The 27,999-nt window shown below is 31.9% G+C and overlaps 3 protein-coding genes, 1 long non-coding RNA gene and 1 pseudogene across 15 annotated transcripts; 4 read left to right on the forward strand and 1 right to left on the reverse strand.

Annotated features, from left to right (window-relative positions):
* The first annotated feature begins 936 nt into the window (after positions 1-936).
* On the forward strand, positions 937-1,500 carry LOC123891567 (ethylene-responsive transcription factor ERF098-like). Its single transcript, XM_045941445.1, has one exon. The coding sequence runs from the start codon at positions 969-971 to the stop codon at positions 1,395-1,397; it is 429 nt and encodes a 142-aa protein (XP_045797401.1). The 5' UTR covers positions 937-968; the 3' UTR covers positions 1,398-1,500.
* Positions 1,501-9,787: 8,287 nt separating this feature from the next.
* LOC123891232 lies at positions 9,788-16,058 on the forward strand. Of its 12 annotated transcripts, none has more exons than XR_006803032.1 (17): positions 9,788-9,946; positions 10,039-10,583; positions 11,067-11,163; positions 11,276-11,334; positions 11,418-11,478; positions 11,686-11,868; positions 11,997-12,046; positions 12,123-12,180; positions 12,348-12,531; positions 12,744-12,860; positions 13,028-13,169; positions 13,739-13,827; positions 13,941-14,015; positions 14,324-14,498; positions 14,853-14,957; positions 15,109-15,250; positions 15,546-16,058. XR_006803032.1 is itself a non-coding variant. In XM_045941079.1 (7 exons), the coding sequence occupies exons 1-5, from the start codon at positions 13,518-13,520 to the stop codon at positions 14,872-14,874; spliced, it is 531 nt and encodes a 176-aa protein (XP_045797035.1). In that variant the 5' UTR covers positions 13,181-13,517; the 3' UTR covers positions 14,875-14,957; positions 15,109-15,250; positions 15,546-16,058. The 12 variants fall into 12 exon arrangements, 3 of the variants coding, with proteins under 3 accessions (XP_045797035.1, XP_045797032.1, XP_045797034.1); XR_006803028.1 differs by adding an exon at positions 13,518-13,577 and having other exon boundaries at positions 11,295-11,478; positions 13,028-13,131; XR_006803031.1 differs by having other exon boundaries at positions 11,295-11,334; positions 11,404-11,478.
* A 2,935-nt stretch (positions 16,059-18,993) lies between these two features.
* LOC123892213 lies at positions 18,994-21,234 on the forward strand (annotated as a pseudogene).
* Positions 21,235-25,452: 4,218 nt separating this feature from the next.
* LOC123891286 (ethylene-response factor C3-like) lies at positions 25,453-26,329 on the reverse strand. Its single transcript, XM_045941126.1, has one exon. The coding sequence runs from the start codon at positions 26,229-26,231 to the stop codon at positions 25,572-25,574; it is 660 nt and encodes a 219-aa protein (XP_045797082.1). The 5' UTR covers positions 26,232-26,329; the 3' UTR covers positions 25,453-25,571.
* A 337-nt stretch (positions 26,330-26,666) lies between these two features.
* Positions 26,667-27,999, forward strand: LOC123890606. Its single transcript, XR_006802884.1, has 2 exons — positions 26,667-26,761; positions 27,605-27,999. It is a non-coding gene; the product is annotated as an uncharacterized LOC123890606 (long non-coding RNA).

A 27,999-nucleotide genomic window follows, 5' to 3' on the forward strand; every position in this document is an offset into this window, starting at 1 on the left:
ACTAGTACTAGATTCATTCATCAACCTTGAGGTCTTTAATTTGAAGCTAGTAAAGGAAGAGTACTTGCTGAATAAAAAAAGTTGCATTAATTTATGTGTCAATACTTTTAATTTTTAAATATTACATAAATGCAAATATTAGAGGTAAAAGGAAGAGTACTTGCTGAATAAAAAGAATTGATAATATTTGACAATTAGAGGTAAAAGTGAAATATTTGCATCGTTACGGGATATAAATAGATATCCATAGAGGCGGATAGTATGATATACGTGTCCGTCCGTTTGATAAATATGATATTCATGTCTGCTCCATATTCGTATGAGTATCAACTAATTAAGCGGATAATCCATGAATTTTGAGGTATCCATGAATATTTACAGATATCCATGCATGAATTGACAAAAATTAGGACTTTTTTTTTATTGTAAATGAAAAGTTATAAGAAGATGATGAAATTTTTTACCTAAAAAGATGAAAAAAAACATGAAAAGTTTTCTCTATTGAATGTGAAGAGAAAACATAAATATATGAAAAGACTATTTTTTTTTTTAAAAGATAAGAATACTATAGGGTTTATATGTAAATGCATATATATTTAGGAGAATGAGACTCTGATAACTCAACGTTTGGCGTGAGGTAAGTAAAATCATTATAAATTGAATTCAAATTCTCTTGAATAATTCTTTTTAGGGGAAGTTCATCAATTTGGTTTTTAATTCAATTTATTTGTATATTATAATTTATATTTATATAATTAGTTAAGTTGAAATTCTTTGCTGAAAAAAATAATAATAAAAAATTAAGTTGAAATTCAAACCGTCACTTACGACCCTGGAGGAGGTCAAGCTAGCCAATCTTACCACAAACACTTCATGCATATATAAATATAGCTTACTTTGCACCCATTTAATTTAACAATACCGCCTTATAATTAATCTTAGTTACTATAATCCAACAAATTGAATTAATGGAGGGAGATAGAAATAATAATGCAGAGGTAAGATACAGAGGAATTCGTAGAAGACCATGGGGTAAATTTGCAGCTGAAATTCGTGATCCAACAAGAAAAGGCACTCGTATTTGGCTTGGAACATTTGATACAGCTGAACAAGCTGCTCGTGCTTATGATGCTGCTGCTTTTCATTTTCGTGGTCATAAAGCTATTCTTAATTTTCCAAATGATTTTGCTCATTCTAGTACTAATTATAATGTTTCAAATACTACTTCAACATCAAATAATACATTAATGTCAAATTCTTCTTCTCTAATTTCCCATCAACAACAAGAAGGTCAAGGTGATGATACTTTTGATGAATTGACTTGCTTGGATAACAAGTTGTTGGAAGAACTCCTTGATGAGGTGCAAGATGATGGTATAGGTAGCTCTAGAAATTGAATAGCAAGAATTGATTAGCTAGCTATGATGTACATGCATGCAAAAGAGAGTAACCTAGCTTTATTTTGCATGAAATATTTGTGGTTAATTTCTCTCTTGCAAAAACAATACAATAAAGATTTTTGATTTTTTGAAAGTAGACATTCTTTCTTTCTTTTTTAGTATAAATTATAAGGACAAAACTTATATAGAGTACCTTATATACTTGTTGTGCTATTTACCAATTAGAACAAAACACGTGTAGATAATTCACGTCGTTACTAACCTTTTTTTTTCTTTATTGGAACTAACCATCTCCTTCGTTGAAGATAGCATACAATAAAGAAGAAAAAACAAAATCACTGCACAAAAGTTTTGTATCTTACAATTTTTTTTTTTTGAATATAATAATAATTTTAAGGCAAATTCTATGGTACATGTGATAATTCTTAATGTACCGGTACATCAGGTAATTAAATTAATATGTAAATGAATATTTTTTAAAGGAAATTATTTTTCTTATCATTAAAATGATTATAGTAACTAAATATTATTCATCAAAATTGTCAAAAATATTAAATTTAATATTTTTTGAATTTTTATTCATCATTATAGTCAATATTGAAAAAATATTTCTAAGAAAATATTAGAAAAATTAGTATCATCCTTATAAATAATATATTGTGTTTTCTCTTGTGATATTATTATTTTTAAAATATAATAAATCGGTTAATAGTTTTTTAATTCATAAAAATAATCATTAATTTATCAATTTGCTGACTTGATGTACCGGTACATTCAAATTATTCGAATGTACTGTAGAAGCTCCCTAATTTTAATGAAGTAAAATGTTTGCACCCCTGTCCCTATTGTTAGAACAACAATTGGGGGAGGGTCGAGCGAGAAGCATTCACTTTTATGGCACTTGTTCTTTTGAGCAACACACATTTGTGGGAGATACACCACTTGTTCACCCAAAACCTTAAGGTGATAGGTGAGTGAGTTCTCCCACTTATAAATGCTCAAGTCACCACATTCCTATTCAATGTGGGACTATTTCCACAAACTCACACTTGTTATATTCTCAACACTCCCTCTCAAGTGTGAGTCCACACAATGCTCCCCCTCAAGTGGAAGCTCTTTCTTCCACATACACACACTTTGTACCCCGTTGACTCTCTTCAACGGGACACTATTTTACTCACATGTGGGACACTTACCCATGACCATGTGGGGTACTTTTCGATACAAGTAACCATGTCCCTTTCTTGTGTCTAGTGTGATTTGGATTGTAGCATTTTACTTTCGAGTATTGTAATTTGGCTAAACTCAAGGTGTATAGGCATTGGCAACAATGAATTAGGTGGTGTGTTGAGGGTAATTCATTGTAACCAATGTTGGTTACTTGTAACACAAATAATAGAGTTAGTTAGGTGATTTTATGTGATGAGTTGTATATGTTTGTTAGTTTTTTTCCTGTTATGTTAGTTACTTGATCTTAGGGAGTTAGTTAGGGGTAGTTATTAGTCTGTTAGTAACTTAACCTAAGCAACACATTATAAATAGTGGTGTAAAGTGACATTGTCATAGAGTGAGATCAATAATAATAACTTAATTCTCTCTCAATATGTGTGTATGTTATTGCTTTAATTAAGTTCCAACACCTGTGGGCTTAGCTCAGTTGGTAGGGACATCACACTATATGTGCAGGAGTCCGGTTTAGGCACTAACCTACTTGAAAAAAATAATATATTTGCATCCTGCTTCAGGTTCCTGATTCACCACCGTTTAAAATGGGAAAAATATGTATTTGTGTTGCCTTGTGTGATAGTTGTGCATTGCATGCTAAACAATTTTGTTGGTCACTTGGTATGACTAACAATCTATCTCGTTATCTTCATGATGTCTCTAGAGATGCAAGCGTTACGTGGGATCAGAAGACTGGTCGTTCAAGGGGATTTGGATTTTGTTTCATTCCGTAGTCAGCAGGTCTATTCTTGTCTTAAAATCTTTATTTTATTTTCTGTTAAATATGTTTTTGGTCCCTATTGTTTTCTAGAATTTTCGCTTTAGTCTTTGAAGTTTGTTTTCACATTTTTTAGTCCCTGAAGTTTCATCGATCGATGTTTTTAGTCCATACTTTTCATTCAACTAGTATATACTTTCACATTTTTGAATGATTTTTTGTATTCATGTTTATAATATTATAAGAACATTTCCGATAAAAATTTAGAATTTTTTAATATAAGATAAATTATTTATGAATTTTTATGTGCAAAAAACTAAAAAAATTATATTTAATTCATCTTTTGTTAAAAAAATTTAAACTTTTGTAACAAATATTCATATAATGTACTAATCCTAACCACAGAAAAAAAAATTAAAATTTCAAATGATATGCACGAGTTGAATAAAAAGTAGGGACTAAAAACATTGACTGATGAAACTTCAGGGACTAAAAAGTGTTAAAATAAACTTCAGGGAGTAAAACGGAAATTCTAAAAAATTATAGCGACCAAAAACATATTTAACCTTTTATTTTTTGAGCAAGACAACTTTATGATTATTTTCACAAATTTCTTTATGCTTGGCCTCAAAATCTCAATGTTAAAAAGGTATTTATTTCTACAGTTTTTTCTCTTTCATTGGTAATTTATTCAATCTGTGTTTTTCCCCCTTACTTGATCTACATTTTGAAATGTTGCCATTGAATTTTGGATAGCCTTTGATTTATGTGTGATTTTGAATGAAGAATTGTGAAATTGATTTGGTTAAAATGGATTTTATTGCATATTCATTCATATTTAAAATATTTTTCTGGTATTTGGTACGTTCCGTCTCTCTTCTTTCAAGCTTTCAGTTTTGCTCAGACCCCACAAAAATCCTGACTCCACCACCAACAATTGTGTTACTACAGTTTAAAACTATGAGTGAGTTTATGTGTGTTATATCTACTAATATCTAACTAGATATCATCCTAAATCCTAATCCAGCTATAGATCAAGATATTTATTAATTTGAAAAAAATATCAACAAGTGATTGTTTTAGGTGACCGGGACTAATTACCGGTAGGAACATTTTCAGTTACAAATTGTTACACACAAAATATTGGACCACATAGAGGTGACCATAGTGCCTTTATCACGTGTATGGAACTTTCCAAAACTTAAAAATACTTCTAAGCAATTGTGGGTGACTCTAGCAATAGGTTAGGTTAGGTGAAAGCTTTTATGATATGATCTACCTAAACATTCTTTAAAGAAAAATCTCCTAAATCCCTTTCTAAACATATGCACTATTTTGATGATTATGAGTGAAAGATGAAGAATGAAGTGTTGCTGCAACCTCTACTTACTATCATTTTTCTGGTCTTTTGGTTCTGATTTCTTTTATATACTGTTTTAATTATAAGTTTTTAATTGTACTCTATCACTGTTTTTAATTATACTCTATCACTGTTTTAACTTAGTTAATCAGATTTTTTAGTCTCTCATTATCTATAGCTTCATACATTTCATGGAAATAGTTAGCCCTCACAAAATTAAGACAAAATTAGGTGCTTCTTGTTTTGAGTTGATTGGCAATGAATTTTATAGGGAAGAAAGGTTCCTTATCATTAGGGTTGGGAACAGGCCAGGCCAGGCCAGGCCTTGACAGGCCTAAGCCTGGCCTACGAATTTTTTTCAGGCCTGAGCCTGGCCTGCGGCCTATCAAATGTTATTTTTTTTGGCCTGGCCTGAGCCTTTTAAAAGCCTGACCTGGCCTTGTAGCCTGTTTAAAAGCCTGTGTTACATTAAAGCTTCTCTATATAGTTTTTTTAAATAGGCTAAAGAGGCCTTAAAATGTTTACATTTAAATTTTTATAATTTCTACAACATTAAGAAAAAGCTAATAATATGATTAACACAATAATTAAAAACTAATAAAATAACAAATACGATTACGAAAAATAATAATTATTATAAATAATATTTTTTTATAAGATATAAATAATAATATTATATAAATAATTATTATTATAAACAGGTCGGCCTATCAGGCTTCGTAGGCCTTTTTAGAAGCCTAAGCCTGACCTATTTATGTAAACAGGCCGTTTTCAAAGCCTAAGCCTGGCATTTTTAATAACCAGGCCAGGCCAGGCCAGGCTTATACAGGCCAGGCCAAAGGCCCCTGTAGGCCGCCTGGCCTATTCCCAACCCTACTTATCATGAACCATTGTTAAGCAAAATCATTATACTTGCTCCTAATTAGAGCTTATTCTAAACATGAAAATTAAGATGATAATGCCTAGGCTTAATTAAGTAGTCATAAAAGAAATTATATCATGAACCATTGTTAAGCAAAATCATTATACTTGCTCCTAATTAGAGCTTATTCTAAACATGAAAATTAAGATAATAATGCCTAGGCTTAATTAAGTAGTCAGAATAATAGAAATTTGAGTAGAGACTTGGAAGTTTTGGAATGCTTTTTTTCTTCTAAATTTTCAAATTTTTGAACATTTAGAATATCGAAATTTCAGATCTTTTAATTTTAAAATATTTGGAATATAGAATAGATCTGCCTGCATTGAGTGGACCACCAAGGCCTCAACATGTTAACATCCATGCAATAAATAACGATTATGCCATGACAAAAAAAAAAAAAAATTGAATTCCCATCACTTTCACTACTCAAGTCCAAATCCAACAACTAACAAGGAATTGCATATTTCTTCATGGCTAGTGGCTGCTGCTGTGATGATAGGAATACGATATGAAGTCCCCCTTTCATGTTTTTCTATTTCATAGTCATCCTAACCAACACCCACACATGATTATTTGTTCCCACCCATACCTCTAAATCTATAGTTTAGAATCTATTTCTGAACTAAATACTGTAAGTGTGTAACCGAATAAATTTTTGTTGATATTTATAAATTGATAAAAATATATACTCCTATAGAAACAAATATGCTGCATTTAGTTTTGTCAAAAAAAATAAAAAATGCTGCAGTTAGTTACTGCATTACATAGTAGCTGTTTTCGTCCGTCAGATATAATCATCAGTTAAGATTGTTTTTTGAATATTTGATTTAGACCGTCCGATCTCAAATTAACGGCTATTATTCATTACTGCGTGAAACTGTGGCATTTCCCACAGCAGGGAATCCATATCCCTCTCTTGTCATAATTATATTATAATTGTAAAACTTTACTTTTCAAATTCATTGAATTATTGATGTTTTTTTTTGTCTATAAATCAAGCACATCTGTAACAAAAAAAAAAAATCAATCACATCAATTATTCAATAAATTTGAAAAGTGAAATTTAATTTATAATTTTGGCTGGAGTAGAACTCAAGTAAAAAAATGAAAAACATGAAAAAGCAAGCAAAAAGCCAAATCAATCTATCATGTTCAATGTCCATGCAAGGACATGGAATAAATTGTAGTGTGCAAACGTAGGTAGACGTGGCTTTCATGTTGAAGTACACATGAAATTAATAAAACCATCAGGATCGGAGTCGAGATTTTGGAGGTCCGGGACAAATAATAAAAATGGATACTTGATAAAAATACAATTTTTTTTTAAAAAAAAGAACATAATCTATTTAATTTTTTTTTTATAGAGTAGAAATTAATTATATATTTTCAAAGAAATAATAAAATCTATTTTTTTTTTTAAAATAAATAAAGTAGTCAGGTTATTTATAAGTTTTAAAGTTGTTTTTTATTTTTTTTTATGCAAAGAGTATTTAATTTATACTTTTATAGAATATAAACAATAGTTGTGTAAATTCATTATAAAAGTCTTAAATAAAAGAAAACAAAATAAAACTGTCGTAGGGGGAATCAAACTCAAAACCCCAAGGATCTATAATTTTTGGACTGGAATTCGTGCCACCAAACCAATCACTTTATTGTTTTTATTTGTCTCGTAAATAATATATGAAGAATAGCTTTACGTTGGGTCTCCCAAAAAAAAAATCAAAAGAGGCCCTTTAAAGTTTGAGGCCCTGGGCCGGATGCCTAGTTGCCCTGGCCCAAAACCGGGCCTGAAAACCATCATCGTGAACATGTCCCCAATCTAGATCCCACTACTACTACTACTAACATAACAATACTATTAGCACATTTGATTGTATATATATACTACGAATGTAGGCTTTGTATTAATATAGTTCTAAAGGATAAATATCAATGAATTAAAAAAACTTCTTAATTAACAGTTGACAATTTTGTTGAGTTTTGTAGAAGTAGAAATATGGCATATATGTAATGATTTCTTCTCATTTGATGCCTGTATTTCTCGGAAATTGTCATCATCTCCTTCCAAAGCATTTTTATATATAGTAGAATTTGTTAGACGTATTAGCACAATTTAATAAATTTTTTCCATTCTAAGATAATGACCTGCATTTTGTCAACAAAAAAAAAAGATAATGACCTGCATCATAGCTTACACATGCATTGAAAGTAATTTAACAAAGAAAAAAATAATTGTTTTTGTTAAATTATAATCTATATGTTAAAAAAAGCTGACCAATGCATGTAATAGAAAATTTCTAAAGGGACACATGGAATAAAATGGTTAGAGAAAAATCACACCAATGAGTGATTATCTTACAATTATCAAGTTTTTTCATTAATTAAGTGAAGGATTTTTGTAAAACTATAATATTAGCTATATTCTTATTAACACCTTTTTGAAAATATTAGCATCTCTATAATCAAACTAACTTTGTATAACATATATTTTAAGGAAGAGTTGGTTTTTAGCTTTAGCTATTTAGCAGGGAGCAAGTTGGTCTTTTGTAACTATTTTTTCTTGTTTTTAGGCGCAGTAGTTTTTGCTGTGATGGTATCTTTTTTCCTTCTTTTGTTTCCCTCCTCTGTACCTTTCTTGTAGGGTTTTCAGTTGTACTCCTTGTGCAAATTAAGATTTCACCTTAATAAAAAAAATAAAAAAAGGCCAATGATCGATATTCCATACATGCAACAAAAGATTCTCACCAATTAATAACAATTGGCCAATGAAGCTAACATTCTTCCTTGGAGCCATCGATGTGAAAGAAAAATCTTAATGATACATACTAACCAAAAAATTCACCAATCAACCTACATGCAACAAAAAGAATAAACATCATCTGCATTTAATACAGACAGAAAATTAACCAATCAAACTACATGCAACAAAAATTTTCATTCTTATATTTTTATTTCACAAATCAAATATTCTCTTTGTCAAGTTTAAGACTTTTCCCTCATAGATTTAAGTCCTTCTTCCACACCTCTACTTCCTTCAACACAAAAATGTCTGGTGTCCAAAATATTTAGCATCTCTGTAACCAAATTAACTCTAAGTATATTTTAAGTACATTTAAATTCACATTCTTCAACTTCCACCATAGATCACTACGGATTGAAATTCCATGACAAATTGCATTTGAATGAATTAGAGAAACTGTTGAGTTACATTTTGCTGAGTAAATTAATATCCTTACTTTTTATAGGATGTACACGAAATTACATTTGAATGGCTTAGAGAAACTATGCCGAGTAAATTAATATGATAACTTTTTATGGATGTATTTGTTGCTACACTTTGCTATTATCATCAGTTTATACAGTCTGCTATATTATAATCAGTTTATACAGTCTTAATTTTTTACACAGAATATGCAAGGTCTATTCTTCTCTTTTAAAATTCCTGTGTTAGATGCTTCTTTTAAGAATTTAGAAATATATATAAAAAGATTTAGGTATGGGGCTAATGAAAAATCTTGTTGCTTAAATCTTGCTGCTTAAATCCAGATGTGAATCTTTTATGCAAATTTGCCACCAAACAAAACACTTTCACCATGAGCATCAAACTCATAGATTTAGAAATAATATGGAAAAAGTAGATGAGAAGAAAAGAATTGCTTAGGTGTGGTTCCAATCCATCAAGGATTGAGCGAGAAAGCTTTTAAAATCACAAGAAATTAGAGGGAAAAAGTGAGATGAATTGTTAGAATATTTTTGAGTTGATGATTATAGTGATTGCTTGTGAATTGTTAGAATGAAATAGATGGTTAGGATGAGTTGATATGGGTTAGATAATTATAGGAGATGGTTTGTGATTTTTGTGGAAGAGTGGTTTTGCAGAGCAATAGACATAGTGGAGATGGTTTGTGATCTATATATACTAAAGGTTGGTGGACTTTCCAACCCAAACCCTAATTCCCCCTTCAAAACCCTACTGCCTTATGTTATGTGTGATATCATGCTGATGTAATCATTTGCATCAATTTTATTGGATCTCTACTAGCACCAATTGGAGAACTTCAAGTGTCTACCATAATTCATCATTTAACAAGTTTATTTCTCTTTCTTCTCAGCTACTCTCTCATTTTGTCTCACATCCTCACACTTTCATCTCTCTCTATTCTCAATATCTCTTTCTCTCTCTCTGTCCTCCTCATCTCATCCTTATGCTCTCATCTCTCATATCAGTATCATCATCTAGCAAATTCAAACCAAGATCAACTCAAAGTTCACATGCAAGTGTAGATTTGTAATCCTTGAATCTTGGGCTTTCAAGAAAGGTAAACATCAAATCAATCTCTTCATTCCTTCTAAAATTCGTGCCTTTTAATCAAGCCTAACATTGAGTTTCATCTTGCATATGAGCTTCAAGGATCAAGGAGCCATGATTAAGGGATTTGGAGTAATTTAGAAGAATATTGGTGACCATGGCTGGTGAGACAAACAACTGGTTTATGAAAACAACTGGTTTATACAAACAGTTGGCTGGATTGCTGGTTTATGTAAACTATTGGATGCATGTTGCTCCTAATGATATCATTCCATTCTTCTGTTGCTAGCAAAGAAGCAGAAAAGAGTCCTCAATTTATCCATTCAACATCCATTCTCGTCCGCTCCCCTCGTGGTACGCCACCATCCCTCCCATCTCTTCCATTTTTTCGCTTCTTCCTCTGCAGAAGAAGCTGCGGCAGAGCGCCGTCGTTACAAGCACTGTCTCCTCTCCCCCTTCTCGCCCGCTCCCCTCGTGGTACCACCACCGTCCCTCTCATCTCAATCACAGTCCGTTTTTTTTGTTTCTTCCTCTGCGGCAGAGCGCCGTCGTTACAAGCGTAGTCTCCGTATCAAACTTCCTTTGAACACAATTCGTCCTCCACCTCATCAACATCATCTCTCTCTCATCAAGATGGCAAATATCTGGTACCAATTCTAAATTCCCCTTTTTCAATTTTTTGGGTTTTCATAAATTTGTTCTTTGATTTGTTTGTGATTTTATAAATCTCAGAAAAAGGTCAGTAATGCCCAGGTTCATCATATTTATGGCTTAATTACTTTGTATCATTCAGTAACAATCTCCTAATATCAATTTATGAAACCAATTTTTTTCTGACATTCCTAAGTTCTTTCATTGAAATGAAAGTTTGCAGACAAGTAAATTTTACTTTTTGTTAAACATTTTGAGAATTATTGTTAGTGATTATGGTTCTTAATTAGTTCTGTTTAGAGGCCTGTTATATGCTATTCTTTTGTTCTTTTTCAAATAGTTTTTCATCTTTTCTTGGGTTTGGAAGAAAATCTAGATGGAGGATGATAAACAACAATGAATATTGTTATTGTCTAATTTAATTGCAATATTTGTTTTATATTGTTTTCTAAACTTGAATCCTTGAATGATAATTGCAGTGTAAGGGAATGAGTAATTTCCTTAAGAGAAGGAACAAATGTGAAACAGTACCAAGTAGATAAGTAAGGTCTTGGATGCCACCCTTGAAGATTTGGAGTAAGTGTGTTTATCTAACTCAGTTAGTGCACTTTATTCAATCATTTTTTGTAGTGTACTTATCCACTTGGTTGTTTTTACATTGGGATTTTGATAATTTCTGATTTTGTAGTCTTTTTTTGTGTGTGTAGGTTTTGATATGTGATTTCTTGAATCCATAATGGGACAAGAGTGAGTAACATGAAATTTGATTTGAGGGTAGTTTTGTTTCAGTTTCAATTATTGCTTTTGACCGTGTAGCTTCTACCGTCAAGTCTGCAGTTGATATTCAAACACCGGGTGATCTTATAACTCTTACTGCTGCAGCTGCAACAGGTACTTGCTTAATCTTTCTATGAACTGACATTATCTACAGTTTGGTTATTTAAGCAGTTCAATCGCGATTTTGTCTTGGTTCATTGTTTGGTTGGGTTTATAAAACACTGTTTACTATGTTTGTAAGATTAAGATGTAAGATTTTCTACGGAACAATATCGATTATTTTGTCTGATGCATTCTTTTTTTTTTTCATTGCATTATAAGCTTTGAGAGGAGAAGCAGCTTTGATAGCGAGATTTCCAAAAGAAGCAAAGAAGAATGCATCAATAAGTCCCTATGATAAGGGAATAGCAGAAACACAATGTCCACATGCTTTTGCTTTTGAGGGTCAGATGTTAGAAATTTTTTCTTCATGTGTGGATGATTTGTTGCAGGTTACAGAAAAAGGTAATTAATCAATAAAGATCACACTTAGCTCTTTCTCAATAAGATTAAGGAATTCACAACATTGTAGTGTTTTATTTGATTTTGTCATCATTATTTTAATTTATGGTTGTTGATGTAATTCATTATAGGTGCATTACGATGGAAACATGTGTCTGTTTACATCAACAAGAAATATTAGGTACCATATTTCATGCCTAATAACAAATCTGTTTTGGAGATAAGAAAATTTATTTAATATTTATCTTAATTTTCAGGTCAAAATTAAGATCAAAAGCAAACACATTGGAGGAGCTTTCTCCAAAAAGAGTAAATGTAAGCATTTTGTTATACACATACATATCTTGCTGCAAGTACCTATGCTCAATTTGTCACTGTAATAATAATTTCCTTAAGAAATTTTTGTATAGTCATTTCTTTTGACTCTAGATTGATTCAAGCAATTAGGAACTTTCTGATTACATGTAACACAAATATTGTAGGTGTGGATTATGGAGTGTGTAATGAAGACTCGGCATGACCATATCAAAAAGAAAGGGAAGCTTCTGAAGAGCTCTATTTTGGCCTCAAAACTGCACAAGGTCTTCTAGAATTTAAGTCTGAGAGCAAACTCCAAAAGCAAAAATGGGTTGATGGGACACTATGCACTATTTCGTATCGTTTGAGGTATGAGATGTTAATTTATGCATAAATTTTTCACATCGAGTTTTTCCCAAAGTTGATCAATTTTTTCTATCATCATTTGCTTTTTTGAATCTTTTGCAATAGGCTTGGTTTTAAGTAGATCAATTTTTGCGGTTTTGTAACTTATTTGCTAACCATTTTACTTTACTAATTTGCTAAATATTAGACGGTTTTGTTTTGCTATACATTTTCAGATTGCTCTTCTTTCTCGCTTTCTTTTGGCATACCTGGCGACGTGAATGAGTGAACAGGGAGCACACACAAGATCAAAAGCAAACACATTGGAGGAGCTTTCTCCAAAAAGAGTAAATGTAAGCATTTTGTTATACACATACATATCTTGCTGCAAGTACCTATGCTCAATTTGTCACTGTAATAATAATTTCCTTAAGAAATTTTTGTATAGTCATTTCTTTTGACTCTAGATTGATTCAAGCAATTAGGAACTTTCTGATTACATGTAACACAAATATTGTAGGTGTGGATTATGGAGTGTGTAATGAAGACTCGGCATGACCATATCAAAAAGAAAGGGAAGCTTCTGAAGAGCTCTATTTTGGCCTCAAAACTGCACAAGATTGTGTTAGAGACTTAAATCTGTGAAATTGAGCTATAACATGGTCATGTCTGTTATTCAACTTTGTTGTAATAAAGCATCCTACAAAAGTTTGAATTGACCTTGAGAAATTACATTGATTCCCTTCTTTATGCTTTTGTCAGTTTAAGGCTTTTTTTTCTCAATTGTCAAAAAGTTGTGTGATCAAGAAGGTTGGGTCAACCTTTTACAAAATGGGCTAAAGTTATGAGTTAAAAGTGCTATTATGAAAGTTAAGAGAGCAAAATCGCAAGTTTGTGAAAGTTAGAGAGCCAAAAATGCAATTTAGCTTTTATCTAATTATTATAATTATATTATATATTAGATTTATTTATCTCTTTGATACATAAATTGATTAATTATAACTCAATAGATGAGAAGGTGGAAAAGATGGGAAGAAGAAACCAAGACACCTGAGTACCAATTTTCACATGTTAGCGTTCAACTTATGAATTTTTATCAAATTGTTATGAAAGAATGTCTTAAAGAAAGTGCTAATCAATTAAATAATTAATATCATGTATATAAATAATTTTATATACTATGTTCGGGGAACTTACGTGATTTATTTGGTGCATTATTTGTGTATGACAGATCCTGAGAGATTCAGATTTGCTGGTGAGACTTCATTTGGAAAAAGACACTTGAGTTTCTGGACTAAAAAACCTGTCCTAATTTGGATTGTAAGTCAAACTCATTCTTGATCATTTTCATCATTTTACAAATTATAATACAGTACTAATTATATTTTACTAAATAAATTATTGTCTTTGTTATACTTAATTGCAATTTGCAGGTTTGTTTCTTCAGGCAATTTGTAAGGTCAGTTCCTGAAGTGGATTACTTGACCTTAATGCATGGATTTATTATGGTAATTAATATTACTCCTCTATACCAAATTTCTATCATTTTTTTGATTATTAGTATTCATTAATAATAAATTAATAATACTCAAAGGATGGATCATTCGGAAAAATCTGAATTCAATTTTTGAGTGAAACAATTTTTTGGTAAGAATGAACTGAATTCTTCTTCACTCACTTTATGTTTCAAAATATAGCAAAACAACTACATTTGGTACCCGGCTGATCACTTGATCAGTGGAGGCTTTGTTTACAAACACTTGTGTTCAAGCAGGTTCAAGATTCAATTCATATATAATTTTGTATTTTTTTACAGGGATGAGGGAGTGCATTGCGGAATACAGGATGATCTTTATCTTTCTAGAAGCACCGTGGTGTATTTTAAGCCCAATGACATGGATTCTTTACAAGAAACTTTAGAGAACATTACTTCTAAATATAAGCACACCAAGAATTTGAGTCGTTATATTGTTGTTGAAGCTCTCTACCAGGTAGATCTTTTCTATCATGTTTTTATTAGCTTTAGACATCTATATTGTGTTTCCAAAGTAGTGCTCACAGTCTTAAGATTTAGTTGAATGAATTGCTTGCTTCAAGCATCACTCAATATTGATTAATTACTTAATTTTGCTATATGAACAGCTATTTCTGCTGAGATAGTATGGTAATCAACAAATGCAAATTGAAGATATATGAAGTATTTAAACAAATATTTTGACCTATTGGTGTTGCTCTTAGATTGGTGTCTGTTGCAAGTTTCAATATCATTCCTTAAAAGACTATTGTTACTTGCCCTGGTTTCATCCACTATTCTGATTTCTATCGCTATTTGTGATTTGTTGTAGTGTGCTGCAGGTTAGAAATTAGATCTTATAACTGCTGCTATAGGACATGCATTGGCCACAGAAGGAAGATTCTGCACCAGAAGTGCGAGAGTTACAAATCACCAAGTATGGTAGTTCATATATAAACTGATTCATAAACTAATTTGGATTTTCATATAAACTGAGATAAAAAGAGAGGAAAATATGGTCGATGATGGTGACTATTATTTCTCATCCATTTTCCCAGCACTAATATCTGTGGTTTCAACTTTGGCAGCGATTGAGTAGCTCTGGCTACGTCTTTTCTGCTTCTTTGCCTCCATATCTCGCAAGTGCTGCAATTACAGCTATTGATGTCCTCAAGGAAAATCCCAGTCTGTTAACAAAGTTGAAGAAAAGCGTCGCTGTCTTACGGAAAGGTAGGCTTTGATCTAAATGGAATTGTATTGCAGTGTCCATGATTTGGCTTGTGATCAAGATTGAATTACTCTCCAAATAAAAATGAATTTTATTTCATTTTATTGATTTGGTTAGGCATTTTTTTTTTGAGATACATTGGCTACTGCATAAAAATGACAATTTCACTACAATATTTCCTTCCCAAATTTTAACTCTTGATCTGTGTTTTTTTTTTTTCATGAGAATGATTTGGTTCTAACTTGGGGATTTTATGCAGTTTGTTCAATTAAATATGTGTTTGCTGTTTTGTTTTAGGTTTGTGCAGAAGTTGGTCAATCCAGTATAAAAACAGAATTTTCTCAAGAAGATGCAGAATCTGAGTTTCTTAATTACTCTAAAAAGTTGCTTCTGAATTCTATTGATAAGGTTGAGAGGCTCTTTCATAAGAATTGGTGAAACTTTCACACATTGATGTCTATGAAGTGAAGAAAAAATTAGGAAATTCTTGAAGCATAGTTGAAGTTAAAGAGAGTTTTTATCTGACATTAGAAGTAGTGATTTAGAGGTGAGGTAGAAAAGAAATTTGGATGAAATCCTCTTCTAATGATATTTCCAATATTCCAATTGATTCATCGTAGGGTTTTGTACTCTCTCTTACAGTTACAATGTACAAGAAGAATGTTTCATCAAATTGTATAGTGATTTCCTTACTCGAATTTATTGGTTTTGGAATTCATGATGATGCTTTCTTTGATAGGATATATGATATATGACTCTATTATTCAAAAGCAAGTTTTGCAAATTAATTGACTCACTTTTTTGAATCAATTGTAGACACATGTATGCGACCTGTGTTGTCAAAGAAGACATATTAGTGAATTGTTGCTTGAATTATGTGAAACTGGGTGATGATTTGTTTGGAGTGGTAGCATAGTAAATGATCATTCAAGAGCATTTTGCTTTGAGTGATGATTTGTTTGGAATGGTAGCGTGATCTCTTTCAAGAGCATGTTTGATTTGTGAGTATAAGATGTGATTTAAACTTACTCATTTACATAATTTAGTTTGATTTAGCGTGATCTCTAACTCGAATGATCCAATTGAGTTTTGATTTGTTTTTGATGTATTTTCCACCTAGGTACTCTGGTTTTCTCTCCACTTATGTTTTCTTTCCATTAGGCCATTTTGGTAATGATATTGCAATTAAATTACTTAATTTCCATATGTTTATGACTAATTTCCTTTGCTCATAGTATCCATGATTGGTATATATAATGATGTTCTCCCGAAATGATTTCCGTATGCTTATGACCAATTTCGATGGCACATTACATCCATGATTGATATACACATGATGCTCCGTCGAACCCGTGCAACGCACGGGCAACAATCTAGTTGTTGGTATTTATAGAAAAACATGGACTGCATATAGGGATGCATGTTGGACACGTGGAATATTTGCATGTGTTTTAAGCAATTAATGAAGAAGGAGAAGAAGATACAATTGTGAGTAGTTATGGAGAAATATAGAAACATTAGGGCAATGTTTTAAGAACCGGATCGGAGGTCGAACCGGTGTGGCTACTGGTTCAAGGGTCAACCGGTCGGACCGGTTCAATCGTTATTAAACCGTTTATATTGAACCGTTCATATAACTTTCTTATTTCACAACTAATAAACAAATTAATAAAGTAACATTAACAAAATAGAAAATTTAGAAATTTAACATAAAGAAATCATAAATCCAAAATGCATAATTTATACCAAATAATTATACATAAATTCGAAATTCATAATTCATATAAATTGTTAAACTTTAAATTGGACAAAATCATATAAACTTTACATAATCATATAAACTTAAAATTGTTTGTTAAGAATTAAGAATATATTATACAATTAAGGCAAATATCAAGATATCAATAAATGCATATTAATGCATATCAATAAGGTAGACATGTAAACAATGCCGGTCAATGCATATCAGAAAAGTATATCAATTATATTAAATTGTATCAATTGTATTTAATAGGTTTTCCAATAAACTCAAATTATAGGCTAGGCATTAAATTGTATTTAATATAGGTTTTCCAATATAGGCTATGGATTAATTCCTTACTACTCATTTGTTTCCTTCAGAAAAATATTAATTAAAGAAAACGAAAAAAAAATTGATTTTTTTTTTTTAAAATTTTCAAAAGATTCCGAACCGGCCGGTTTTTTCAAACCGCCCCCAGTTCACCGGTTCGAACGGTTCCGGACGGTTCGTACCGGTTTCAAGCGGTTTTTTTCCGGTTCTGCAGACTACCGGTTCTCAGCACTAGCCCGGACCGCTGCTGTGTCCGGTTCCCGGTTGAACCGGCCGGTCCGGTCCGGTTCTTAAAACATTGCATTAGGGTTAGAAGACACATGAAATATTTGCATGTCATTGAGCAATTAATGAAGAAGAAGAAGGAAAAGAAGATACAGCTATGAGAGTTAGGGTTATGGGCCAAAATGTCACACTATTAGTGGCTAGAGAATTAGGGTTATGAATAAGGGTTAGGGTTGGGCTAGCATACCGTTGGGTTTTTATAAAGATGGAAAATGTCACAAATGTGTGCCAGGTTTTTTAAATTAAGAAAGTTTTACAATAAAATTTCTGCTATATATACCCCTATTCCTCTCAACTAAAGTTAACCTTTCTTTCTGGTGACCGTTTTATCTCACTAATTTCAAAATGAGTTGTGCTATATACAGCGAAAGGCTGTTTCGTGAATTCCACGAATTGGAGCGGACCCACTTTTGTTTTCTCCTTTTTTAGGATATATGCTTTTCATTTGTGAATTTGTGAGAACAGAGCAAAACACTCCATTGTTTGCTGTGATAGACAGAGCAATAAACTACATAATTAAAAGAGCACTAAGAAATTTCAACAGAAAAATTTGGCAAAAAAATCACTCCTGTAAAATTGGCTCATCACTCAACCAGAATCACTCATCATCCATCCATTGCTCAGCTACAACCTTTATGCAATTAACTAATGCTATTGCTACCTTAATAACTTGCATGCTGCAATTGGAATTTAAAGAACGGCAACGAATGGAAGTAAGGGGAAGGAACAATAGTGTGGAGTTGCTTTGGTAAAAGAAAATTCAATTGCGAAAAAATAAAAAGAAGTTTGAGAGAATAATAGAAAGAGACCTCAATATATGAGTTTGAGAAAAAAATAATGAAAAAGAGCATGACAAACCAACCAAAAATTTCAGAGAGAGAAATTTGAAAGAAGAGAACTAGAGAAATTGAAGAGAGAGAAGGCGGTGTTGTCATGGGTAAACGGTGGATGATGAAGGAGATAAGAGAAAAATAAAATTAATTAATCAATTAATTGGATGAATAAGGCAAGTGGGGGTGCGCCACATCATTCGTGGTTTAGTCGTGGAAAAGATTTCGCTGTAATGAGCATTACTCTTTCAAAAGAGTTGTGCTATATACAGCGAAAGGCTGTTTCGTGAATTCCACGAATTGGAGCGGACCCACTTTTCAATAGTACCTACAATATTATTCAAGCCACATCCATCAACATGACACCCGTCACACCACCATTACCACAATCCTTTGAGAATGGATTCTCTCAATTTTTCTTCTCTCAAGTTTCCTTAATTAATTTTCACTTTTCAATCATTGATCAACTTTACACCATTTCTTTTAAATTTAAATATTATCTATACTTAGAATTTAATGGCTTAGATTCCAACATTATTTCCTCAAGTTTTTTTCCAACATGAGAGGATCCACTCTCCAAACCTTCCTAAGTGAGGATCTCATGATTGAAATATTGTCATGGCTTCTGGTAAATTCACCGATCTCCAATTCCGTTGTGTATCCAAGTCTTTTAAATCGTTAATCTCTAATCCAAATTTTGTGAAATTGCACCTTCAAAAGTCAAGAAAAAATCAACCTACTTTTGAAATTCACATATTACCTAGAAACTTTTACATTAGTCAAACACTCATTATATACAATTGTTGAAGATTTCAATTTTTGTTCCAAATCGAAATCAAAGTTTGGGGTTGTTGGTTATTTTAACGGATTGGTTTGTTTGGTTGCTCAATATCATTTCAAATGTTCATGTAGATATTCGGTTTTATTATGAAACCCTTCAACCAATTCAAAATTCTATAAAGCATGTCATTCAGTACTTTCTAATTATATTAGTCGTAATTCTATGCTTGGATTCGGTTACGATAGTTTATCGCACACTTACAAAGTGGTAGTTGTGCATTTAAAAAATTCAATAGAATCCGAGGTTAATGTTTATGACATGCGTCACGGATGTTGGAGAAATATTCAAAGTTTTCCCGGTTTTATCACTATTTCACAAATTCATGGAATATATTTTGAATGGTACTATTAATTGGTTGGCAATTTTTTATTTTGATCACTATTGGGACTCATCCCTTTATATTGTTTCACTTGATTGGGAATGAAACATATACATAATTGTCTTTGCCTTATTATTTTGATCAAGTCCATCGTGTTGGTCGAACTAAGCCAACTCTTGGAGTTTTGAAATATCGTTTATGTTTCTCTTATGATGATGTCAATAATAATCATTTTGTTTTATGGCAAATGAATGATTACGGTGTTGAAAATTCTTGGACTCAATTGTTGAAACTTGGTTATCAAGCTCTTCAAATTGATCGTAGTACTCAAGAATATCATAGTCAGTGGCGGAACCAGAAAAAATAATTTAGGGGGGCCACATTTTTTTTTAATATACAAATTAAATACGAAAATAATATTATATATAAAAATATACTGTGTAAAAATATATGTTGGTCAAATTTGTCTTCAAATAAGATTTGTTTTTAAGCAAATTGGCGGAATAAACATATTAGTCTTAGAATTGTTATGATAAATGCGGTGTTAAATGCAATTCCGTTATTTTATCTCATTTTTTAAAATGCTGGCTAAAGTGTGGAAGAAAGTGGTGCGTATCCAAAGGGAGTTTCTTTGGGGGGTGGGAGAGGTGGAAAGAAGATTATTTGGGTGAGGTGGTCGGTGGTTTGTCAAGATAAAAATAAGGGTGACTTAGGGGTCCGAGATATAAGATTAGTAAATATTAGTCTTTTTGTCTAAGTGGCGTTGGCGTTTACTCCTACCGGGGAGACCTCTTTGGAAGGAAGTGCTTGTGGCCAAATATGGAGATCAAATTCTTCATAAGGTAGATTGGAGTGATTGTAGAATTCCTACTACGGCGTCAAATTGGTGAGAGGATATTTGTTCTCTTGACAAGGTGGTAGAGGCTAAAAATTGGCTAGCGGAGTCGTTGGTTAGGAGATTGGGAAATGGTAATTCTACTTTCTTTTGGTCCTATCTTTGGATTGGTGAAGCCCCTTTATCGGTGGTTTTCCCTCAACTCTTCTCTCTCTCAAATCAACAAAATAGTTTCATAAATGAGTTTTGCGAACTTATAGGGGGGAGATGGGTTTGGTCCTTCTCTTGGCGTAGAAATCTCTTCCGTTGGGAGGAATATCTTGTGGCTCAATTGAGTGAGCTTTTGGAACCGGTGATTTTTTCTTTGGTTGAAGATTCGTGGATGTGGAGACCGGATCCGGAAGGGGCATTTTCAGTGAACTCATCCTATAAGCTTCTTGTGGAGGAAGATCTTGAGGAAGATATTGTGGTAGTCTTCGATCAAATTTGGGATAGTCCGGCACCTTCAAAAGTCATTGCGTTCTCTTGGCAATTTCTTTACAATCGGATTCCTACTAGAAATAATCTTGAGGCTCGAGACTTACTTGGTTCGGATTTGCCTTGGGAATGTGTGGGGTGTGTTGGTAATGTTGAATCTTCCATCTATCTTTTTTTGCATTGTCCTAGTGCTTTGATGGTGTGGTATGAGGTTTCTAGGTGGCTTGGAGTGGTTATTGTGGCTCCCCCCTCGCTTTTTGTTCTCTTTGAAGTGTTGAGGGGTTCTGCGCAGAATAGTAAAATCCGGAAGGGCTTCATAATGTTTTGACATGCTACCTTGTGGTCTATTTGTCCTAAGGTGATTATAGAGGATATAAATGTCTTGAGTTGGAAGTGGAGCCTTGCTAGATTGAATTTGTCCCCTTGCTTGTTTTACGAATGGACGTGGGATTCGGGAGCTTGTTTACTTCGCTGATGGTGGTGTGTATTTCGGTTGTGTTTTGGAGTTGGGGCTATGGTTTTTCGGTTACTGCTATTTTTGGAAGGGTTGTTTTGGTGTAGTGCTCTACGTATATGATGTTAGTGGGGAGGGGGCCGGAGGTTTTTGTGATGTAGCATAGTGTTTTGATATGTTGGGATGTAATTTGGCCCTTTCGTTTTTGGTTCTTGCTGTTTGTTTGTATTGGTGGTCTACACCTTTATTTTCCTGCACCTCTAATACTTCTCGTAGGGGAGGTTGTGTTTTTTTTTTTTTTTATTTATTTATAATAAGCTGAGAATTGAACCTAGGACCTATGACGTATTATTAAAATTTCTTACCACTAGAACAAACCTAATGGTTTGGGGAGGTTGTGTTTTTAATAAAATTTTGCTGATTAAAAAAAAAAAAAAAAAGTTTGTACATTCGTTTTGGGTCAACTGTCAACAACAAAGCTTTACTTACCACGACTCATTCCCATTGGTCAACATTACCCATTGTGGGCCTTCTTCCACTAGTACCTGCCATTTTTTACTTTCATAACAAGTAGTGCCGTTTTTATAACTTAATAATAAAACAAGTTGTGTAGTTTTAAATATAAAAATTGCATCATAGTTTTCGGATGGAGCAATTCTTAATTGGGCACAAACCTAAGAAAAATCTATTTAGCAACACTCATATGTGCAAAAAAAATTAAATCAAAAAAGGTTAAATGATGTGACAATTTAAATTTTGTTTAAATTTTTAAAATTTTTGAGCGCCTAAATAGTTTTTTCTCGGGTTTGTGCCTAACTAAATCTTTCTTTTCGAGATGATGCAAAAACATCCATGAATATGAGAAAGTCTAACCTATTCCCAACCAGACCACCTTGTTGCTAGGCACACTCACATAAATATGAAAAAAAATTTAATGAAAATGACATTGATTGATGTGACTATAATATTTTTCTTTTAATTTGTTAAATTTGTGTGTGTGTCTAAGTAAAATTTATTTGTAATTGTGACTATAGAAGAATGCCTCCATGAATATAATCTACCTGCCGTGTATTATTAAATTAATTAGTATAGTTTAAATGGATTTATTTTTGAGCTTATATAAAATAGCTTATGCAAATAAATAAATTTTTATGTTAATTTGTAAATTCTCATTAACTAAAATTATATTTTATAAGCTGTTTTTTCATAAACTTTATTGATAAATTTATAATAATATACAAAAATTTATTTATTTACATAAGTTGTTTTTTTATGTTGATGTTGTTTGGAGTCTCATACTGCTCAGGTTTTTTGACTATATATTGAGTATATAAATGTGATTGAACATCCTTACCATTTAAGCTAGCTTTTGAAGTTGAAATCAAGACATATTAAACATTAAACTAAAAAATAACTCAATTCAAACGTATCTATTATTATGAATAGGAAACGAGAATGCACACACATGTGAGGTTTTCTTTTTGGTGGAACACACTTGTGAGCTTTTCAAACATTCAAAGAGTAAAGAAATAATAGAAATGACTTACAACTTAATAAATATAATGTACAACTTGCTCCATTGATCTAGATCATATATATATATATATATATATATATATATATATATATATATATATATATATCCTCCTAATCATTGTGTTAATTTGAATGAAGAAAGTAGATACATGCATGAATCACTTTGTTGTTTGAAATTCATGGTTAAAGACAAGCAGGTTAATTTCCATATGCATTGCATGGACCAGTCTCCCTAACGACAAGTGTCGGTTTTTTATCCAATTAATGATGTAATAATTGTTTTTTAATGTGATGTAATGGAAGTTTCTTCTATTGTGTCAAAGAAAGAAGCTACAGTATAGACCCAAGGAAATTCTATGAAACCATGGAATATTTTAAGCATTTACATTATCCCTCTATTTTTTTAATGGCATGCCAACATGAACATATATGTCCAAACGTAAATTTCAATTTGGGATATAGCTAAGATGACTTGGTAGTTACGAGAAAAGAGTGTTAAAATAAGTGCAATGATAAGGAGGTTAAAAGTTTTACCTAGATTACTTAACTTGGTAAATATTAGTTTAGTAAATATTAGTTTGGTAAATACTAAATTACCCTTTGTAGAGAAATATATATAAGGCACAAGCCTCACTGCTATGTAACAGATAACTTTCATTTTTTCCCAATTCAATGAGAATGAGTTTTCTTTTCCATTTTGATCCTCTTGTCAACATGGTATCAGAGATTAAAAGTTTGATTAATTCTTACTTTCAATTCAAAAAACTTAACAATATTAATATTAGGTATTTTAAAATAAAAAGAAAAATTCTCAATTAAAAAGGGTTGAAATATATTTTCTTTAATGACAAATAAATTATATATAAATAAAAAGTAAAAAGATACTACTAGAGGTAATGGGAGCAAATTATCTCAGCATAAAATCATTTTTAAGAGGAGAATTGAATATCCTATCAAAGAATTATTACTCCATGTACATCTACTGTCTTTCCATAAAATATAAGATCATTTCAAGAATTCGACCACACAACTGGTTGCGATATTTGTTGGCATATTCTTATCTATGAATATGAATCACAGTATGGATCATGAATCATTTCGATGACTCGCATGTTGTGCAACTTGCCTCTAAATATATGTGACCAACCATTTTTTGTTGTCGTCGTCAATTTTGTGTAGCTAGCTACTTTTTTGTCATTTTGATTTACTAAATTCTCGAATCATTTAAAAGTTCGAAGCTCACGCTGTGTTCATATATATATATGCAACTTGATTTTACTTAAAAATGTCATATATTGTTATATATTGACAAGGTATATCTTATGTTTCATACATAGCAATAAAATTTGATGACCATTTTATAAGTGAGATGACTGATGAATTTAATGTCTTAAGATTTTGGGTTAAGATGCAGTGTCCAACTCACTTGTATAGTTGATCTGAGCTCATTGTGGATGATCTTCGATGCCCCCTCTCGTGACCCAACGTTGATTTGAGCCCACTCTTTGTATTGATCGTCTTCCTGATAAAGGTGGTTAGGTGGCATCTTCTATTGAGTACGACTAACAGCAGGGGCGGATCCAGTGTTACACGAGGGTGTGCACCTACACACCCTGAACTTTTAAAAATTCCACATATGCAGGAATCGAACACAGCTCATGCAAGTCCTCAAATTTGAACTTTGCCATCGAGCTACAGTAATATATGGGTAATTTGTTTGCATATTAAATACATATATATAATAATTCAATATATGTAATTATTAATTTAATAGAATATATATTATAGCAATAATATTTAATTGAATGAAAAAATTTGCACCCACTGACCTAAGGTCCTGCATCCGCCACTGACTAACAGTGGTGCAAGTGTATGAATAAAAAAAGTTTCCGCTCGAGTGAAAGCATAAATGAATTAAAGGACTCATATATAGGGGGAATTGTTGTCACAAATTTGAGGTGAGTCAAGTCTCACATTGCTTAGAAAAGTGGAGGTCGGACACTTTATAAGTGAGAAGACACATGAACCTAATGCATTAAGGTTTTGGATAAAAACATGGTTTCTTTTAAACTCAATGTGGATGATCCCCTAACGGACCATCGTAACCCAACAAATGAATGATTTTAATACTACTGGATCTTCAAATTCACAATGTTAATATCAATCAAATAACCATGCTTCATGAAACGATGTTTTACAGATTTATTTAGCTGAGCTCCAGTACATTCCTTTGCATTGTGAAAACTCCAGACCACATTATATCACTCTTGTTACTTGCAATTGATTATCTATAAAAAAATTGCAGTTCATGTTTTAAACTAAATTAAAAATTAACAAGATTTTAAAAGAAAAAAACAACTAGGAATCATAAATTGAACTATCGAGAATCGACAAGTATATGTGACTACAAGATTTATTTGATATATATTAAGAAATTCAGGTCCATCATATAGGAGCCATTAAAAAAAAACACAAAAAATATTCATTATATAGAGATAAAAATGTCTAATATACAAAATGTAATAATGTTCAACATTATGCACAAGAAAAATGTTCATGTTTATACAACTTTGGTCGAATAAAATGAATGAATTGTTTTAGGAAACAACTTAAAGAATAAAATCAAGCTAAATGAATGAGCTCAAATTAAATTAACAAATAAAGTATTGTTTGGTTCAAATAGAACTCATCAAAAGTTGCTCTAGATATTCAGAACCCATATCTTCCAACACCAACACATTTTGAGCATTTTTCAACACTCCATTCTTGGAATCCCTTTTAGCCTTTTTAGTGCAAGTCTTAGATCTTGTTCTCAAGACATGCATCCTTTTAAGTTCCAATAAGGGCGAGCTATCGCGATTTAACAATGTCTTCAAATTCATGTTTTGAAGAGACTCCTTCACAACATGTTCGGAGAAATTAAGGATTGCCCTACATCCTCGTGTTAAAAAAGCTGCTTGATCATAAGCTAAAGCAGCTGCTTCAGGCGTGTCAAATGTTCCGATCCATACTCGAACACCATTTCTTGTTGTGTCCCTTATCTCTGCCGCATATTTTCCCCATGGTCGTGTCCTCACTCCTCTATAGAGTCTCTTTTCTCGTTTAAATGATGTTGGTTGTGGATTTAGGGTTTTTGGAGCAAGTGACACCAATGGTGGTGGTGGTGGTGGTGGTGGATTTTCTTCTTTGACGTTCCCATTGTATGTAATATTGTATCTAGGTTCTTGTAAATCCATTTCACCACTAGAGGATGAAGAATCAGAGTCAATGTTGTTGAAGAAAAACATTTCTTCCCATGAAATATCAAATAAATCAGCAGAAGAGTAAAAATCCATTTAATTGGAATGAATCGAAGAATTTTATCAATTTGAATGAATAAATATATTTAATTTGTTTAGTGAAAAATATCTCTCTCTTGATCTAAGTGTGTATGTGTTAATGTTCACTTTTTGCACGGAGGATTTGAATGATTTGTACTTGTGTATATATAGAAGGGAAATGCATACGTATTGAGAGAATAACCAAATGGAATTATTAAATAAAACCGTTCAATTTGGAATGGAATAAACTAGGGAAAAAGTTTTGTAAGAATTAGAGAAAGAAGGGGGGGGTGGCTTTGAATTTTTAATTACAATGGTACTTTTTTATATATATTCTTTCTTTCTTTCTTTCTTATGATTACCAAACATTGTAGATTATGACAAGAGTTTTTAATTAGAACAAAAGATTGGACCTATTCCAATTGGTAGAATAAAAAGTGGGAGCTTCTATGGTGAGGTCAGTAAAATGGCCTCTTTAGTGAGGTCAATTGAATTGCCCAATAAAATTTTAAGTGATGCCACATCAGCTTTACATTGTAATGAAGGTACATGATAAGACTTTTTAATGAAAAGTTTAATTATTGCACACAAGTCCCTCATAAACTTAACAATTATTTAGAATAATTTACAAATTTACAAATAAAAACAAGTTTTAATTGTCATTTAAAATTAGTTAGATAAAAATTTACAATGTGTTTTATTTGACAAAATTTATTTTGTAATTGAAAACCCTAAAGCCGACCCATTCTTCATCCTCCATCGTATTGTTCTTTCTTCTTCATCCCTGAATTCCACCTGTTCTTCATCCTCCATCTTCTCCATCTTCTCCGTCGTGTTATCTTTGTACTTCATCTTCTCCATCGTATTCTTTTTTGTCCTCATAGACCGTTCGATCTTATTGTAACTCTTCCATTGTCGTTCTACTGGTTTGAAGCATTACTGCAACGTCCTCGTGTCCTGTCACAGATATGTTGTTCGCAAAATTATCTTTATTTTAATTTTCATTGAATTGGGGTATTTATTGTTAGCCAGAAAACGATCGATTTGGAATTAGGTTTGTATTTAAAATCGAAATTGATTTGTTACCCAGAAACGATCAATTTGGGGATTAGGGTTGTATTTAAAATTGACTATGATTGTAGTTGTTACCCAGAAAATTATGGAATTGGGGATTAGGGTTGTATTTAAAATTGACTATGATTGTAGTTGTTACCCAGAAAATTATGGAATTGGGGATTAGGGTTTGTATGTTTCAAATGATTAAATTCTGAATTTGAAGATATTATATTGAAAAGTTTAATCAAAAGTGAATGTGTAGTGTTTGATTTGAATTGGAAATTTACATGTTGATACTGTGTTAACACTTTGTATGTGTTTCATTTGAATAGCTGCTGTTGTGAAGTCAACTATGATTTCTCTACTGAGAAAACGCATGGTCTGATATTCTCAGTATAGAAAGGAAACAACGGAGAAAACAATTGACAAGTTTGAAGTTGAAGGGCTTAGCATAGGAAATTGTTGCATAGGAAATAGTTGCCTGTAAAATTGAGATAAGCTCAACTAGTTTATACAACAATGATCTATATTTAAGCTGAGTAATAATGTAAAGCATTGTGTTACAATTCAAGGTTATACAATGTACCTTAAAGCTTTGTAATTTGAGTTATACAATGATATCGTAGATAATGCCTTGTAATAGAGTTCAATTTTACATGCACGATCTTAACAAATGTATACATTCATATTTATATACAATGATAAATTTGTGATTGATTGCTTTTTA

This window comes from Trifolium pratense, linkage group LG6 (assembly GCF_020283565.1).
Source record: "Trifolium pratense cultivar HEN17-A07 linkage group LG6, ARS_RC_1.1, whole genome shotgun sequence".
NCBI lineage: Eukaryota > Viridiplantae > Streptophyta > Magnoliopsida > Fabales > Fabaceae > Trifolium > Trifolium pratense.

Coding starts and splice junctions, on each gene's coding strand:
- LOC123891567 (XM_045941445.1), top strand. CDS start 969: ATGGAGGGAGATAGAAATAATAATGCAGAGGTAAGATACAGAGGAATT.
- LOC123891232 (XM_045941076.1), top strand. CDS start 13,518: ATGAGAAGGTGGAAAAGATGGGAAGAAGAAACCAAGACACCTGAGTAC. Junction 13,579..13,738: donor TGAGTACCAATTTTCACATG/TTAGCGTTCAAC, acceptor TGTGTATGACAG/ATCCTGAGAGATTCAGATTT. Junction 14,016..14,204: donor TAATGCATGGATTTATTATG/GTAATTAATATT, acceptor TTCAAAATATAG/CAAAACAACTACATTTGGTA.
- LOC123891286 (XM_045941126.1), bottom strand. CDS start 26,231: ATGGATTTTTACTCTTCTGCTGATTTATTTGATATTTCATGGGAAGAA.